General features: G+C 44.6%; 1 protein-coding gene across 1 annotated transcript in view; it reads right to left on the reverse strand.

Annotated features, from left to right (window-relative positions):
* The window catches only part of SIDT1 (SID1 transmembrane family, member 1), a 36993-nt gene extending 25031 nt beyond the window's left edge, over positions 1-11962 (reverse strand). Inside the window, exons 1-5 of the mRNA XM_009993423.1 lie at positions 11891-11962; positions 4581-4702; positions 3427-3597; positions 2983-3028; positions 38-139 (exon numbers count right to left, since the gene is read on the reverse strand). Of these exons, the coding sequence (XP_009991725.1) occupies positions 38-139; positions 2983-3028; positions 3427-3597; positions 4581-4702; positions 11891-11962 (513 nt within the window). The remainder of the gene's footprint in view (positions 1-37; positions 140-2982; positions 3029-3426; positions 3598-4580; positions 4703-11890) is intronic.
* Positions 11963-18492: the final 6530 nt, after the last annotated feature.

Raw genomic sequence — 18492 nt, forward strand, 5'->3', positions numbered from 1 at the left:
CAGCAGGCAGCTCCTTAGCCTTCTGTGCTAGACTTACCACAATATCCTGGACAGAGACAACCGAGCACGGGTAGACTGCATCAGACACCACTTTAATAATGACTGAATCAACATCCTCAGGAAACTTGTACAGAAAATACTGAGGAGAAAGCAGAGAACTGAGAGTTATGGCCCAGAAATCACCCTTGCCAGTAGCTTCAGAGCCTCCCTAAGGTACCTGCACTTCCCAGGCTGGGCTTGGGGTTAGATGTGGGGGGCTTTCACAAGAATTCAGATCTCAAACATTAGGACCTTATGCTACAAGACAGCAGATTAAATATGCACAGATAACTGTCCCCACTGCACCACGTGCTGTTAGACAGACTTCTTCAGCATGCAAGACACAGCACAGCTTCTGCCCCCCTTAAGCTCTTTTCCACCTGATCATACTAAAGTGACTTCATTTTATAGCCTGCTCGTTTCAATGCTGTTACAAGCCACTTCCAGATGTTTTCATGCTGCTGGCTGTACCTCATACATGGAACATATCCTGGAGTTTATCTCAGACAGGTTGCCTCAAAGACAGACTGAGGAAAACATTAGGTCAAATGGTTGAATTCTGTCAAGAGTTTTATAAATATAATGCTTGATATTAACTGTAGGATTTAGGGATTTTGGTTTTGTTTGGTTCTGCAGGCAAAGGGTAATGGGAGTTTCTTTTCTCACTTGAGCTTTGAAAATATTTCAGCTATAGCTCTGAAGAAAATGGGAGAGACTAACATCTGCTGATATTTCTGCTTCTCCTCTGGGGGCAAAGAATGGTGTTTCTTGTATTTCCATGCTTTAAGCAGGCCCGCGGGACAGTCTGTGGGGTTAGGAGTTGCCTTTCCCTGTACCAGCAATGGTCTTTTCAGATTTAGGCAAAAGACATCCCAGGCAACATGACCGTTTGTATATATTCCCAGTAAAACTATGATGCACTACAATCACCCAGCTGCTGGAGAAGCAGGGTCTCTGTGTCTGCCCCAGCAGACTGGCTTGTTCCAAGGGCTCCCATCATCCCACTTGGAGCCCAGATCATGAGAGCTCGGGCTCACAGAGCCACCAGGAGGGGCTGATGGACACCTCACCCCATCTCAGAGGGAACATAAGGCTGAGAACTGCTACCAACCACCTTCCTCAGGTCACCTGGCAGCACTGCTGCTGTCCTGGGGCAGGCATAGCCCATGGGGAGGGAACCTACTGAAGCTCCTCCTCTGAAACCCTAACTGGAGACATTCCCAACTGGCAAGCTCCCTTTAGGCTACATAAATCTTCGAGCTGAGCAAGGGCCAGAGGCTTCCTACTTCCCTTCCCCCATCCCCCAACAGGAATGGCAGGGATAAGTTAGAGATCACCTAGGCTTTTTCCAAGTTTGCCCCTCTCTACTAAAGCATTTGTTCCCACCAATCCCCTCCAAGCAGGGTCCTTTCAATCCTGAGGAAGTGCTGACTCCAACCACAAGTCCTCACAAACTGAAAACTCACCAAGCTGGTTTCTTCAGCCCAGGGAGCTCTATCTCTGCCAAGAAGGACACAGGTGGGCTGAGCTCCTTGGCTTCCCAGGTGCATTTCCCTTGGAAAGCTCTAGGTCTTTGAGGAAGTCACCCATGTGGACCCTTCTATAATTTTGTTTTTAATCCACACTTACACCACAGTACAGAATTAACATGAGGGGCAATAAGACCTACAGTTCTCTCTCCTCCCCACACTGTGAGGGATGTAAACACATCCAGGCAACACAAACATGTCTAATTTCTCCTTCTGCCCTCAAGCATGAGCTGGGTTCTGGACAACTCCTTCAGTTTTTACACTTGTCTTTTTCCAGTCCTAGGGCTCTTCCAACATCCATGTAGATTTTGAGTTACCTTTTTATTTATTTCCCCCTCTCCCACAGACTACTTAATACTTTGATTTACAAAGACCTCAGCAATCATCTTCTCCTCTCTACATCTAGCCTATAATTACAAGTCACCAATCTCATATTATTATTTGTGACAAGTAATAGACCAAAGTCACAAAGTTAATTCCAGGCCAGACCCAAAACACTCTACATCCAAATTACAAGATCCCAAGTATTGAGGGTTTATAAAGAGCTACTACCACTCCCTATGCTTCTACAGCATAAAATAATGCATGCATTTGCAAACCAGTTTAAAATATTTGACAGCAAAATGATTAGCTGGGATGCCTGGTTAATAGGAAACCTAAATTAAGTGGTGTTACCAAGAGTGACAGCAACAACAAAAATGAAGCACCAGACAGCCTGGATAAATTACATACTTTCTGAGCTCTGTGAGGTCCTGTATCACTATAGTTACTGCCAACAGCATTTGAATTCAAGAGAGGACTTGTATTACCTGCAGGGCTTTAAACAAGGCTGTTCAGCTGGATGTGCTGTAAAACGTGTGCTCTCTTCTGAACTAATAACCAGACTCACCAGGCATTTCATTTATCACCTCACACCATGACCTGCTGCCCTGAGCCAGGAACAGCAGTCTGAGTTCTGTTGCACCTTTACAGCTTATTTATTTATGTGTTTATTTTTGTCCAGTGAAGGCTGTATCTTGGTTAGTCACTAGGGCAACTGAACCAGCACCAGCTGGAAGAAGACACTGGTGCATACCATCTCACTTTCCATGAAGTATAGCAGTCCAAAGGCCTCTGAGCTCCCGTACAATTTTAGAATTTCCTGAACTGCACATACCATTCCTTTCCTCTGGTCATGTTTTTTTGGTTCACTTAACTGCTTTGCAAGGGGATCCAAATGTACCCCTGGAGGGGCTGAGGCACTGCTACCTCTTCACTACAGTCACAGAAAAATCAACAGTAAGGAAGCTTCTCTGCATCTTAAGAGGGAAACAACCTAGTCATATAAGGCTTTTGCCACTTCTAACAAAGGATCACATCAACTGTTTAAGTGTGGTAAGACATACAAGCAACACCATGCAGGATTCCTCCTTACCTGGGGCTGGGAAGGGCTGGCAGTGAAGTTAAAGGCTTTGTTGGTCCTAGAAAAGAAATGCCAACATGTTGAAGTCTAAAACATTCAGAGTTGGAAGACACAGAGTACCTTCAGATTAAACAAAAGAAAAAAAACAAACTTTTTTTTTTTTTTTTTTTTTTCTTTGTGAAGGGAAGAGTAGGCAGATGGACCAAATCTCTGTCTAACAGACAGAGGAAGAAATTACATTTGTATTCTCACATGCCAGCTTACTCAAGTTGGAAGTTCTTGAGCCTGGTGACTAGCAGCTCATAGGAAATATTAAACGGTGCCATGGAAGAGACATCCACAAATATAATCTGGTCAGAGGGTCCCATCTCAGATGTTGGCTCAGGCAGATGGACCAAATCTCTGTCTAACAGACAGAGGAAGAAATTACATTTGTATTCTCACATGCCAGCTTACTCAAGTTGGAAGTTCTTGAGCCTGGTGACTAGCAGCTCATAGGAAATATTAAACGGTGCCATGGAAGAGACATCCACAAATATAATCTGGTCAGAGGGTCCCATCTCAGATGTTGGCTCAGAGGGACAGAGGGTCCGACTCACTTCTTGGTAATTGTAGGTCCTCTGATAGCTACAATCAACAGGGGGAGGGAGGAAGGGAAAGTTGGATGGAGGAGAGAGAGAGCAGTTAAAAAGCTGTTCAGCAGTTTTAGGAACAACACAATTTTTCCCCAGCTTACATAACTGAAATACTGATCTGAAAGGCCAAGACCATTAGTCTTGTATTCAGAGCTCAATCTCCACCTCTGTTGCCTCTTGTGGACTGCACAAGGCACCAGCCATCCCCAGCATTTCACTTCCCTCGAGGCTGCCTGTGCCATCTGCAGATTTAGCACATCTGCTGGAGGCAGAGAGAGCACAACAGCCAGGAACAGCCACTGTTGCAGCCATCTCCTGCATCAGGCAAATCATTGCAGGGTATCTGCTGCCTGATGCCAAGATTTCGGCCTCAGCATGAAGGTTCACATCTCAGGTGGTCTGAAGTGTCTGCAAAGTCTCAGTACAGGCAGCCTCGCTAGAGCCAAGATTGCTGAAGCAACAATATGTTCACAAACAGCCCCAAACAACCACCATCCCCCAGGAACAGACTCAACTTTCACGTACCTGGGGTGAGAAAGAGAGGAGAGAATCAGAAGAGAGCCCCTATTCCCCAAATACACCATAACACAGCAGTTAGGGTGTTGTTTTGAGAGCTTGTTCAAACCCTGCTCCAAAGCAGAGCCCAAGAGCTCCTTGCATGCATTGTAAGCAACTGCAGAAGCGACAAGGCCATCTGGTAGCTTCACTGACCAGCAACACAGGCAGACACCCAGCAGACAAACCTCCTGGTACTGCACATACGTATTTCAGAAACTAAGAGAACAGACCAGGCTGTCAAATAAGGGGTTACTTACAAAATCCTGGCCTTCCTAGGTTCAGCTGACCGTGAGCAAGCCTGCTCTGCAACCAAGTCCTGCTGTTTACACAAGCAGCAGGATCTAAAGCCTGAGGAAGACTCCTGCTGGATACGGCTGGCAGACCAGCCTGTTACAAGGAAGAGACTCCAGTACTTACAGGCCTCGAAAAATGAGTGGAACCTGCCACGACAGGACTCCCTTCTGCTGGCGAACCACGAACAGGACAGGGTACTGGAGGTTCTCAGAGCTGCTGTTCACGTACACCCGCACTGCATCTACCTGTGGGAAGAGAAAGGAGAGCGCAGATGGGTGTTAGCTGAGGGCAAAGAACAAGACAGCTCCAAATCTAGGTGGGAGAAGCCTGTCTTCCTTCTTCAGGCTGACCAGGATGCTGTCAATACCCACAGGGATATCAGCAGCATTTGTCACCGGACTGGTTATTCGGGTCCCAAGGTCATGCACAGAAGTGTCTGCCTGCTGCTGCTCTAACCCAGAACCACAGCCCTGTCCCCAGGACAGAGGTGAGTGCCAGACAAGTCACAGTGGACACATGCTGCAGAAGTAAGGGGAAGAGAGCTCAGTAGCTTCCACTTTCCCAACTGGGAGCAATCTGAGTAACTTACGTTGCAGAACTAAGCAAACACACACGGAACAGACAACCCCCACCTTACTGTTGCTCTGAAGAGCAAGCAAGCAGCATCTGCACCAACCACTATTTCCATTTGAAAATAACATCTCTTCAGCTCCCTCTCAGAGCTGCACACACTGCTCAAGAAAACAGGGTATGAGAACGTATAACACATCAGAAGAGACAATGCATCTCAATTAAAGGCCTTTATTTGATGAAAACATACTAGGTAGAAAAGACAGAGCCACTGTAAGCCTACCACATCTTGAAAAAATAAAATGGATTCTCAGCAGATCAGTGAAAGATATCTCAACTTTATAACCTCCAAGAAGAGTAAATATAGAAGGAGGTACCACCTTCTGAAAAAAACAACAAAAAAACAGAGAAAAAAAAAAATCATGGCAGAAGGGCAGCTACCCAAGATGGCAGCTTATGTTTACACTGAGGACACCAGGTTCAGAAAAGGAGTTTACAGCTGCAATTTTAAGTCTAAAAGAAAGTTTCCTGTTTATTCTTGCTTTGGGAATCTAGGCTCACATGGGAGTCTAGTGATGGCAGCTTATGTTTACACTGAGGACACCAGGTTCAGAAAAGGAGTTTACAGCTGCAATTTTAAGTCTAAAAGAAAGTTTCCTGTTTATTCTTGCTTTGGGAATCTAGGCTCACATGGGAGTCTAGTTTACTGCAACAAAAGCCACCATCATTATCAACCTCCCTGCCATCACTACCATAATACAGAGGCTACAGACACCAATTCCTAAAAACTAAAGTTTTCACAAAATACTTCATAAATAATCTCACTGAAAATCCTTTGACACAGAGGGGCAAACATTGGAATCTTTCTCCATTGCCTTCTGGTTTCTAAGGTTTTGCAATAATCTTTTCTCATGCCTTCCAGCTTTTCCTTCTGGCCACAAAAACTACACATGCTATTTTGATTCCAAGTAAATTTCACAGTAGGGTTCTAAAACCAAGTTACAAAAAACACCATCACAAAGCAAGACTCAAAGGTAAGACCTGAAGGGTATCAACACAGTTGGCCACCACCACCAGACAGCACTGAGAGTTTACTCTGCTGCTTCCTTAACCTCTGTCCTGCTCCGCTGTGGAAGCTGAGCCAGCACATGTTGGCATAACTGAGAAACACAGGGACTGGGGTGAGAAAGCTGCTGCTTGCTTGTAGGTGCTTGCTGTAGTCACTGTGGCAGGGAAAGGGGATGCAAACAAAGTGACATTGGAGCTGAACAAGAAAAGAAATCTAAGGAGTGTGAAGACATGATGGTCAAGTCGGAGTCCTGCAAGCACTCTGGACCCACCCTCCACCCACGGGAAAACCAGCTATCACTGCAGAAAGGACACATTCCAGTTACCTGTCCAGCAGCTTTCTGCCCATGAAACAGCTAAAACAAGCCTACCTCTACAGGTGAGGTGATTTATACTGTTTCTGGGCAGACACCACTTTGTGAACCCTCCAGTTCTCAGCACAGTGCAAAGGGAGCTCACAACAGAGCAAATCACTTCACTGGGTTATAGGTCCTCAACTACTCATAAATGCAAGCCAGCTTTCTAGCTAAAAATTTTCTCCTGCACTGACTTCACAAATACAGAGTATAGCCCATTGCATGGGTTATGCATATGTTGCAGATAGCCTGGTTAATTTAAATTAGTACAATTCATTGTATCCATTGGAAGACTTAGGAAATTGTATCTTCACTTCTTCTAAATTCTCAATAAATGTAATGGATGTTTCAAGTCTATACTAATACTGAGTGGTATTAAAAAAAAAGTATTACTTTTATAGTTTGCCCAGGCTTCAGGCACATAAATTAAAGTTGTATACGAGTGAAAACACTTCCTCCTTCTACCTTGGATCTTCCTGTTCAGCAAATTAAGTATTTTCAACATCGATTCTAAGAGGAAAAAAAAAACAACAAAACAACAAACAAATTCACAGACTATTTAGAAGTAGTCAGACAAAAGGGAAAAAAAGCCTGCTCTGAGGTATCCTACGAAACACGAGAGAATTATATCTTTCTGTCATAAAAAAGTACTGCTTTTCATATCTATTATGATACACTGGGGATAATCCTATGATTCAGTCTTAATGTTCCCTGGAAATCCCAGTTCTTCCCACTATGGCATTACAGTGCATATGCAGCAAGTCATTTACCTCCAGTGGCCCAGAGTATTTTTCAGCTTTATTAGTTTTTCATGCTGTTTGGCTCACACAGGTAGGAATACACACTCTCTGCATTCTACAGTGTATTGATTGAGAAGCCATGGCCATCTAATCAAATACTGTCCCACGTGCAGACAAGCACAGCACTGCCAACAAGAGGCTGAAGAACTACACTTAATACCAGCATTTCATAGTCTGATGACTTCACTAGACATTTTATGTGATTTTAAGTGTCTGTTGGGCCAATTTGTGGAATCCCCAGGCTTTAATATGAAGAGTGGAATACCATGCCAAGATGACATCCCTGAGCACTCCTACATATCCCTGGACACTTGCACATATGATGCAAGGAAATGCTCGCCAAACAAAATAGAGCTCTACAAGTTCTATCCAAAGCAGAAGGATTTTCTCTCCTAATAAAATCTGCAAGTTACTGAGGTGTGCCATTGTATCCTTACCACTAAGTGAGCATTGCAAGACCCTCACCTGCCTGGGGGAGCCCTGTGTCAGACGTGGGCAACATGCCCTGCTTCACAGACAAGCAAAGCATTGCATGGGCAGATATGAATGATGACCACCCACCCCTTTAATACAGCTTGTACCCAAACAGAAAGATGAGAAAACAGCTCTCACTTCCTTCAGGAGTGAGGAGTACAGAGCAGCAGGGGCTAGAGCCTTAAGGAGGCATCATCCCATGCACAGTTTTGGGTGAACAAGATCACCCAGCCACCGAGGCTGCTCATGGGGACAGCAGCTGGGGGCTCATGGCTGGAATTAAGCTGGAATTCACATGCTGCAGTGCTGTTACCTTGATGTCCCTCACTGCTAAACCAGACTGGAGAAGGGGAGCAAGGCAACAGCTGAATGATTTATACTCAAACTCCACCCCATGTGCTGCAACACCAAGTAGAGGACAAAACTATTTTATGCCTACATCTGGCTTTGACTATTAACATCACGTCTTGCCGATACAGCCCAAGAGCTGGGAGCAGCAGGTGCCCGTGTGGCATAGCTCACTGCTGGAAAAGGCAGTCCCTTAAATACAAAAAGAGGACAGACAAGTCTTGGAGCCTGTTTTACTTGAGAACCTCTACTAAGAATCCAATCTGAAATAGAAATTCCTGGTCTTGCAGGAGATAGTGACTTGCAACACTTAAGGGGACAGAAGCATCCTACCCTTGCTCTTTGTAACCCTGCTGTATCCTGCACGTCACACCGGCTGAGCTGATGGCTTTCCTTTAGGCTGCTGTAGCTCAGTCACCACTCATTGCAACAGGGCTGAAAAGGGGAAACTCTAGGACCACAGGTAACATCCTCTCCTAGGCGTCAAGGCATGCAGGTGACAACACTATGGAAGGTGTTATGTCTGCTTTGAAGCAGAAAGCACCAAGGTCAGGATAACCATCACACCATTTTCTCCAAAAAGTTACTCAAACTAAAGTGCTCTCCCCTCCACCTTATGCTTTTTTTGAGTAATATTTGAATCAGGATAACTGTACCTACTCTACGGGGGGGGGGGAAGAGATCCAGTAAGTTGAAAATCTTTGTTGGTTTGTTTTTTTAAAGTGTCATCAGCTTCTAAATTAGCAGTAGGAGATGCTTCAGGAAACTGAATGCTGCAGCTATCATGTGGAAGAAATAGTCACCAGGGCTGCCTCAGTGCATGGCAGCTTTGGAAAACCCATACCCTTCAAAGCTCACACATGCATCTATATACTGCCTGGGTTTGCTAGAGAGTCTCAGAGAGGTGGAAATGAGCAGAGTGAAAGCAGGATGGAGACACGTCTTGGTTACATGTAAGGAATAGGAGTTGCTCTGGAAGGGAGGCAGCAAACAGTACTTTCAACTCCAGCACTGCTTGAATTCCTACCCACCCAATTTAATAAGCTCTCAGGGTTTTGGCATTCATCTGCCATGCCATATTTATTTCAACTAATCCAATAAATGACAGCAATAGCAAGTGAGATCTTCAGAAAGCCAAGTATTGATTCATCTCCATGAGGAGAATTAATCTTCCACCCCCAGTTTACAGGCTTGTTACATTTCCTAGGTCCTCTTGACACCCCCTGTTAATTCACTTCTTGGCACCTCTGCTCCTTCCCCACAAATGATGTTTCCTAAGGAGCATAAAATGGCTGAAATCCTTTGAAATCTTTGCTTACAAAATAATCGGCCATTAGATAACAGAAGGTTTATTTCTGTGTCCTCAGTTCCAGCTGCTTCTATCATTGCTGTCTTACAACCCCTCCAGAACTCTTTCTGAAGGCAGCCTGCTTCATGCTGCTGAAATGTATACCACATTGAGTCCCATACTATGCAGCAGTGTGGCAGAACTCACAAGGGACGAGTAGGACAGAAAAAAAGCACTTGGGCAGAAAGGAGACAAGCTACAATGGCAAGCGAGGAGTCACTGCTGAACAGCCTTCCCATGAAGCATCTGAATGTGTCCAACCACAGATCCTACAGAAAGTAGCTCTTATTTTCACTGCACTATGCATTTCTCTATCTCCCATTCTGGAAAGCCCAGAAACAGGTGTATTTTCACAGTCAGAAAATGGTGGTTAGAAGCAGCCTCTTGAGATAACCTAGTCCAAGCAGGGTCAGCTGGAGCCAGCTGCTCAGAGCTCGGTTAGTTAGGTTCTGGATATCTCCACAGATGGACATTTCAGAATCCCTCAGGTAAGCTCTTCCAATCTTTGACTTCCCTCACAGCAGAAAAAATAATAATTAAAAAAATTCCTGTGTTGAGATGTAATTCCTTGTGCTGCAGTTTGTGCCCACTGCCTCCTGTCCTGTCACCGGGACATCTGAGAAGAACGAGGCAGCCTCTTCTTCATTGCCTCCCACCAGGTATTCACACACACCGATGAGACACCCCTGAGTCTTCTCTGCTCCAAGCTGAACAGTGTCAGGTCTCTCAGCCTCTTCTCATACGAAATGTGCTTCAGTTTCTTAATCATCTTTATGGCCCTGCACTGGAATCACGTCAGTGATTGCAGAGACCAGATCTGGACACAGCACTCCAGGTGTGAAAGCTCTGCAGCTTTCTAACTGCCCAAGGCAACTGTAGAGCATAACTCTTGCTTCTTTTACAAGACAAAGCCACCTCTGTAAGAGCTTCCTGGACAAGCCCAACAGTTAAACTTCTCATACAGTGACTCATTAGTGTTCCATTCACAAACGTTTTAACCCTGACACTCCTCTGCTAGACTTAATGTCCACTCATTAATCTAGTAATATGATTTAGCATTTTCATCTCCTGTGAAAGGAAGGCTGCAGGTGCAATAATGCAGCTGAAATACCTTGCAAACTGGAGCCAGTCAAGGCCCTGCTCAGCACAGACCACCTGCTGCCACTCCATGTCCCATTTTGAGCTCTGGCTGCTCCTCACCCAGGGTGGCCAGCATGTTCCTGAGCAAGAGCTACTGCCCTGATGTGCACAGGGTTACCAATTGCCTCCTCCTTGCTGTCAACACTAATACTTCCTTTTCTCTCCTTAGCCTAGAGGTGAAAGCACTGAGCATATCTTTTTTTGAATCTCAAGGCCTTTCCAGTTTAGCTGCTTTCCTAGTCTAAAAGCAGTCAAGTTTCCTTTAAGGAAGGAAGGGAACAACCAAAAATCTGCCTACTAGATATTTACTTAACTAAGAACAAGCAATGCCAAGATGAATTCATTCTGTTAAGGGACTGATCATCTATTTTCAGGCAGCCCTGCTGTTGTGGCAACTACCACTCCAGATGCCTGCAGAGCCTGCTCAGGTAACCAAAGTTTTCATTTCCCCCATATGGTTAATGTACAACTACAGAAAAGCTGCCAGGTTTTGCAATGACCTGCTGTATGGCCCACAGCAGTAACCATCTCCATTCTATGGACGGTGAGACTCAAGTGTTCAAAAAAGAGGCAGAAGGCCACAAGCCATTCATTCAGAGCTTAACTGCGGACAAAGAGTGACTGAGACACTCAGAGCCTAAGATCTGCTCCCTGTACAGTTTCTACTGCATGATCCTCAAACACCAGGCTAAGAGGGACAGTGTTACAAAGCCGGCAGCTTGCAGCTCTGTCACCCTCCTGCTGCAGCACTGAATGACCAAGAAACTGCCTTGTTTGCAGTACCCGGGGTGCATTCCCCTTCCTCCTCTCACCCCCCAGGTCATATTCCTCTGACTCCTCCCAGCAGGTGCTGAATAATGCTCCTGCTCCCCAAATGACAGCTCTGTAGTCTCTCCTCTGGGCAGCACTCAAGCATCCCACTCTCCTCCTCTCTGATACCTCACCTGGAGACCCCAGCCTGTTCTTCAAGCCCAGGCAGTCCTCAGAGCTTCATTGTTTGCAAACAAACCTCAAAGCAATTTTGTTCATGCAATTACATGAATTACTGCTCCCAAGGTTATTATAAAACTAGTGGAACTGATCTTCCTGAGGTGATACCTCCATCTAGCCTAATCTTTGATCCTGATGACAAAAGCTTGTGCAAGATGAGGATAATAAGTGCATGGCTTACCTGTGCCTCTAGTACCCTTATGCCAGAGAAGGGTTGCAGCAGTTTCTTGGGGGTACAAAGAGCAACAACTGCTGCAGAATAAATATATTAAGGACTAGGACTGGTGCTCTGCACCTAGGCCAGTATCAGGAGAAAATATCCTGCAGGTCACACCCTACCACAAGAAAGGTTTTATCACCACACCCATGGCATCTCTTCACCACAAAGGCAAAGATGCAGGTCACTTCCATGTTGGCACCCACCACGGTGTAATGCTCAGCCATACAGCACTGCTCAGAAGGACACTGCTAAAAATCCCAGAATGGTTGAAGTTGGAAGGGACGTATGGAGATCATCTGGTTCAACCCTACTGCTCAAGCAGGGTCACCTTGCTCCAGTTGCCTGGTAGGGTTTTTGATACATCCATGAGTGGAGACTCCACAGCCTCTAAGGGCAACCTGTTGCAGTGTTTCACCATCCTCATAGTTAAAAAAAAAATTAACACTTTTAAACAGTCTTTCCCATCCTATCCCAGGGAAGGGAAACCGGAGCTTTGGTGACTAACACTTCGACAGGGAATGGAAGGAAGATCCCTTCCCTCTGCTGTGACCCAGCAGTTAAACCCCTCACTTGGTTTCCCTTACTCCACAAAAACCAAGCTGAGCGTTCACCATCCACAACGTTCAGTCAGCTCTGCTGCCATTTCCATTATCTGATGATAATGCCAGTGTTACACTAGTAAGAAATAGGATTGCCAGGAGGATGGAGGCCAAGATTCTCAAGACTCAATGGTCTTGAAAAATCAAAGCTCTCGCTCTCATTTCTTATCCACATGAAAACTGGTAAGTGCTCTATTACCACTATACATGATTTCCCTCCATATTCCCTGTGTTCAGTGCTCTCTGCACTGGCTCCCTGTAACAACTGCTTAGGGCTTCTTTGGTCTGTTCCCATTCAGGTGCCTTGAGCTCTCTTAGGTCTCATAGTATCTAGGGCAGCATCCAGCTGTATTGAGGCAGGACCACCTCTGTTTAAGTGTGGGCTCATAGTTGTGATTCTGTTACACTTCATTCCTATCAGCTTCCTCTCTGCACCCTCCACAGGCAAAGCTGCTTCCCAAGCCACACAGAGAAGGGGTTCTTCAGACAGAGAGGAAGAGAGTCACAACCAACAGTTGTGACAAAGTCACAACCAACATCTACAGAGCAACTCATTGAGATGATCCCTTAAAAAGAGATTTTACATTTCACCTCAACATATTAATAACTCACTTGCAGTGAATACCTCTACTCTTCCTACATTTGCTCACAGCCCAGATTAATCAGGAGCATCACATCACCTTAACCCCATCAAAATATTTACAATAAAAGCCCAAGAGAAAAACAGCTATTAAGAAGTTGGACAGATGGCAATAGAGATTCCAGTCCATCTAGTTATTTAACATGACACCATCACCACAGTAACACAGTACTTCCCATGGGCAGATCCTGTACTTCCAGTGGAGGGGCCAGACCCCAGCCCCAGCTCCGTTCTCCCCCTCACAAGTGTCAGGAATACAGAAGCAGCTCCTAGAAGCACAAAGCTTTGGCTGATGGGCCTCTGCCTGACACAATAGCTATTCCTCCAAAACACAGCAGTGAAACAGGTGGGATTTGCCCATGGATCAAACCTGTGCAACAAGCTCCCAACTAACAGTCCCTCCTCCAGATCCTCCCTACCACTTGCAAACGAGCTGGGGGATATCAGAGCAACAAAGCCCAGCAGCACCCAGCTGCAGTTATGAGGAAGCTTGGGAAAATGGAGAAAGGATTAACATTTAACTGCAAGCAGCACTTCTCATTTGCTGTCAGTCACACTGCTTTTGTGCTACAGTCTGGAAGAAACCTTAATGAGTGTCTTTGAGAAAGCCATTTTGCCTAGCAGGGTGAACTGTCTAGCAGAAGCATCACAAGGGGCAGGGTTAATAACAAAATACCTATGAACCAATGTGCTTTTTCAGACCTTCTTCCAATTAACCCACCTTAAACTTTTAAATCATATTTTGCATCTTAGGGTCTTAATATAAACAGTACATACATTTTCATGCAACAGATTTAATTAATTCACCATGGAGCCAGTGCTAGTAGCCTCATCTTTCCCTCTGAATGTCAGCATTTGGCATTTGCCTCAAGGGAGCAAAATCTCCAACAAAATATTTTTTAAAGAGTGGAAAAGAAGTTGGAGGGGAAGTGAGAAAAAGGTGATTTATTCAGTCGAAATATCATTCTCCCTCCACACTTTTCCAAAGCTTACTTCACTTTGAGGACAATCGGTTCTGAGATGAGAACCCCTCCCTGCTACAGCAGCACTGCACTCACCACATACAAGTCTCCCTCCAAACACAGAAATAAGATCCTACCTATGCCTCATGTAGAAACAAGAGAGACTCCAGCTAAAAAGCACAGATTTTATTTTTATTTTTGTAATTAAAGAGTAAAAATAAATAAGAATCCAATACACTGGAGCAAATGACAATGAGGCTCCTCTGCATTCACTTCCACTCACTTCACATTGGTGAGATAAGGAGGAAGTTTTGTCTGGGCAATAAGGAAGTCACTCTTGCAATGCCAGCAGTGCTGAGGGACTTCACTTGGGAGCATACTCTTTACAGCCCTGCAGAAAACAGGTTGCATCTCTCCCTTCCCCTTCTTTGTACGCAGAGAAGGAAGCCCTCGCTATCGGTACTATAATATGGTGGTAGATTTCATCTGTACCTTTCAAGCTGGAATCCTCACCTCCTGCAGATACCTGCTGTTAAGTTTGAGGTGGGACAGTTCATGCTGGACCTTGGGGAAAAAACCTCATGTACCAAATAATCCATTTGACAGCCAGGCCCTGTACAAACACTTGTCAGCAATAACCATACTGGTGCCTTTTTTTTGCTGTGGGGCTGAGCAGCACCAAGACTACTTCAGAAACGTCTGCTTCCCACATTCCTTCCCATTCCCAAGCCTCTGCCATGTTCATCTCTATTCACCAGCTGAACTCATGGTTGTTTCATTTCTCAGATGACTGACCTTGAGCTTTTTTTCTGTATTTCAAGGTGGACAGAACAGTTAAGACAGCTGAATAGAAAGCTCTCAGCACTACATAAAAACATGTTAGATCAGGAAAGACAAACATTCTTACTTCAGTTCTATCACCACCCTGGAGATAGGGGGAGTAGGGGAAAAAAAAAAAGAGAGAGAGAGAGAGAAAGAAGAAAAAAAAAGGTGCATTTGAATTCCATTCTCCAGATGAGAACAAGCAGAAGGAGCCGGTCCCAAATTCACACAGCTGAGCAGGGCCAACATGGCTGCAAACATTAAGCAAAATAAACTGGGCTCTTGTTGACACAAAGGTGTCCTTGGACTGATTATTAAGTCTACACTTCCCACAGAGATTACACATCAGCTTAAGACTGCAGGGATGTGAATTTAAGGACAGGCAGGAGGTTGCAACAACAGTTTCTGCTGCAAGCAAAGGTTTTCAAGAGCATTACTGTGGATTCCACTCCAACATCTCATGCTAAGCAAAAACCTTTGAATCACACCCAGTGCTTTGCCACGTTCTCCACCACACCCACACACAAACCCTTCCTTGTGGAGACCATTGGAGATTATCAGTCCACGTTGCAACAGCACTTGGTCATGGGCCTGAGGAGGCACCAAGCCAAGCCAGTGAGCAGGGGACACATCCAGCAAGCAAACACGCAGGCTGCCAGCTACAATGGAAGGTCTCAGGGCAGGGTAGGTCTGCAGAAGCCACTAGACTGCTGCTGCTGCACAAGGCAGAGGTGCTTCAGTTTTATACAAACCCTGAAATTAAGGGAAGCAGGATTCAGCCAAGCAGTTGGGCAGTGAACGAAGCACATACCTGTCAGTGCCAAATTTGGCTGCGCTTCTCACTGACCACGCAATAGGGGAAGCCAGGACCCCGAAGGAAAATAGTTATGAGACAGAGGGACAAGCACTACAGAACCTCTTACCTGCTCTCTTTTGGAAACGAGCATGACTCTTGCCTGAAAAAACAAGTTGAGCTCAGAAAAGCATCCCCTTTCAGGCTTTCTCTGTCTTAGTATCCTACTGTCAATAAGTCCTAATTGCCAAATGCAATCTGTCAAATTACCTTGGCCCACAGTTTTCTTCCAGCACTTCTGCCAGGAGTATTAAATATCCAAAGCAGCATAAACTAAGTGACAGACTCTGGGTGTGTCAAACACAGCCTCAGTCACATTAACATAATTGTCCCAGGATTAATGTTTCTAATTTAAAAGTTCCACTTTGTGCAAATATGCTGTGTGGACTTAGGGTCTGCCATGGACATTCCAATGAGTTCACTTGTTTGCAATAATATCTGTGGAGCATAAATGGAAATAAGACAAATACTAAGCATGTTAACATTTATCTTTTTTTTTTTTAAATTTTGTCCTCTAACCAATGTCACTAGGGAGTCTCCAGGACAGCCAGAAAATAAAACTAAGGGTTGCCATGCTGCATGAAGTAAGTACCTGTTTCTGATCACCCTCAGACTTCAGGAATTAAAAATAAAATAAATGCTTTTTTGAACAGCCAGTTAAGGAACAAAGTATTCTCTAATAAATAGCATCTTCCTAACCACAGCAGCAGGAACTGTGGGCTAGGGCAACCTTTCAAACAAAAGGGTTTATAACCTTTCCGAATTTGCTGCCACTCCAAGCTCACAGCAGTAACTCCAGAGATTGTCACAGCACAAATATCTTGTTCTTTTTCTTGGCTCACAAGTTCTTCTCCTCAGTGACACTTCAGACTTGGATTGAATTATGTATCCTACATGTTGTCCTTTTTCTTTTTAAATCGTTGTTTGTTTTAAACCACACACTGAAGAAGCCATTCCTATGCCCAAAGAAAAACATCAGCATGAAGAAAGTAAGGAAGGCTGTTTCTGAAATCCCCTGTGCTCCTCCAAGTATACACAGCAGAAAATAATGTTTGCTCATGCAAACGTACTAAACGACATTCTCAAACCGAGCAGATGGCACACCCTTGCAGTACAGCTTTTACAGACTGCACTTTCATTCCCTAAATATCCCCTGAAATAGCAGATGAGGTCTGTAGAGGAAAAGCATACCTTCCTACCCAGCAACTTCTGCACAAGTTATTTAAGGACATTTCTGTCTCCACTTACAATGCAAATGTTTGTGTTATAAATTGCTGCACTGTTCTTGGAAACAGTTCAAGCTGAGGAGAGACATTTTGATGAAGTTACTCTTATTCAGATTTTTTTAGTATTTATTTAAACATCTTGGGAGGTGGGAACATGGCTGCAGGGTGAACAAGAAAACCTAACCAACTTTTATTTTAAATAACAGGGCAGCCCAACAAGGAGAGAGGGATTTTAAGATTTAGAATGACATCCACATTCAAAGGAGAGGCTCTAGTGCAATGATAAGTTATCAGGTTTGACAGCAGTAGCTTACATATTAGAAATAAAAATAAAACTCTTGCCAGCACTGAAGTCACCAACTGAAGGTCTGTGGGCCACCCTGCAAGAAACCAAAGACCTCTCAGACTCTTTTCCCTGAAGCCTGCAAACTGATAGTCTCCTTCAAGATGTGCTCTCATTTGCCCCTCTAGGTAGGGAAAACCATAAAGAACAAAATCCTAGAAAGCCAAAGAATAATTTAAGCTTGAAGGGATCTCAGGTGAGCCCCAGCTCAGAGCAAAGCCACTTCACCTCCTGCACCATTCCTTCACTTAGGATAGCCCATTTTTGCCAGAGGAATGGTTTTCAAGACTATTTTCTGCTGCAGAAAACAACAGTCAAGCTCGTGTTTTTTCAGCAGATCCTCACACCATTTCTCTCGTAGTTTACTTTTGCTTTTTGTGTGATCCTGGGCAAGGTAAAGAGTGGCCAAAAGACCCTACTGAGAAGCAGCAAAGCATTCCAAGTGCTGTGTGCTTTACGTTGCCTATGCTGTCAGCTCCCAGGGTTGGTTGTTTTCTTAAAAAAAAATAAATATATATATACACACACAAAGGTTATTCCAAAGGAATTCTGTTGAATCTTGCTTGGCTTCAGACATCATACACTGTAACTTCCTTTGATTTTTCTGAATTTGACATTGTGCCTATATTTCTGCTTCATAAAAAATGTAATATTAGGCTCCAGAAATGTTGTGCTGAGACCTTTTCAAAGTCTCATGGTGTACAGACTAGAGCCAGCAACCAAAAGGCAGTAGTGTTCAGACCCTGGATACATTGCAGTAACAGGAGCTCTACTGACCTTAGGAGATCTTCTCTTTCAAACATTCATAGTCTTCCCATTTTTTAATTATTTTTTTAAAACCTGCATCTTTGTGGCTAAAACAGTGGGGTCCACTCAGCATTAAGGAAAGAGAGAACCTAACCTATTCCCCCATTATAGCTCAGGTTTGGCCCTCTCTAAACTGGAGGCTGAAGTTTTACAGCACGCAGGGTGTAGCTGTGGGCTGAACCCTGGGCTGGAGCCAAGACCAACATCACGGAGAAGACGCACAGGAGAGCAAGGGAACACTTCAGGGTAGTTCCCTTCCAGCCTAAGAGTCCTATACATGAAGCCCAAAACCAACTCAGAAGCCAGAAGATGAAATAACTGCTCCTAGGGTTGTTATAAGAGACACGGGTGCTGCTGGAGTGGGACCTAGATCAGCATGTGAAATAAGCAGAGAGCAGTAAACACAGATTTGATCACTGCCACCTATGAAACCGTGTTGCCCTGTGCAGCAGATGAAGGAGTTTCCCTA

Source organism: Chaetura pelagica, unplaced genomic scaffold (genome assembly GCF_000747805.2).
Source record: "Chaetura pelagica isolate M959 unplaced genomic scaffold, ChaPel_1.0 scaffold101, whole genome shotgun sequence".
Lineage (NCBI taxonomy): Eukaryota > Metazoa > Chordata > Aves > Apodiformes > Apodidae > Chaetura > Chaetura pelagica.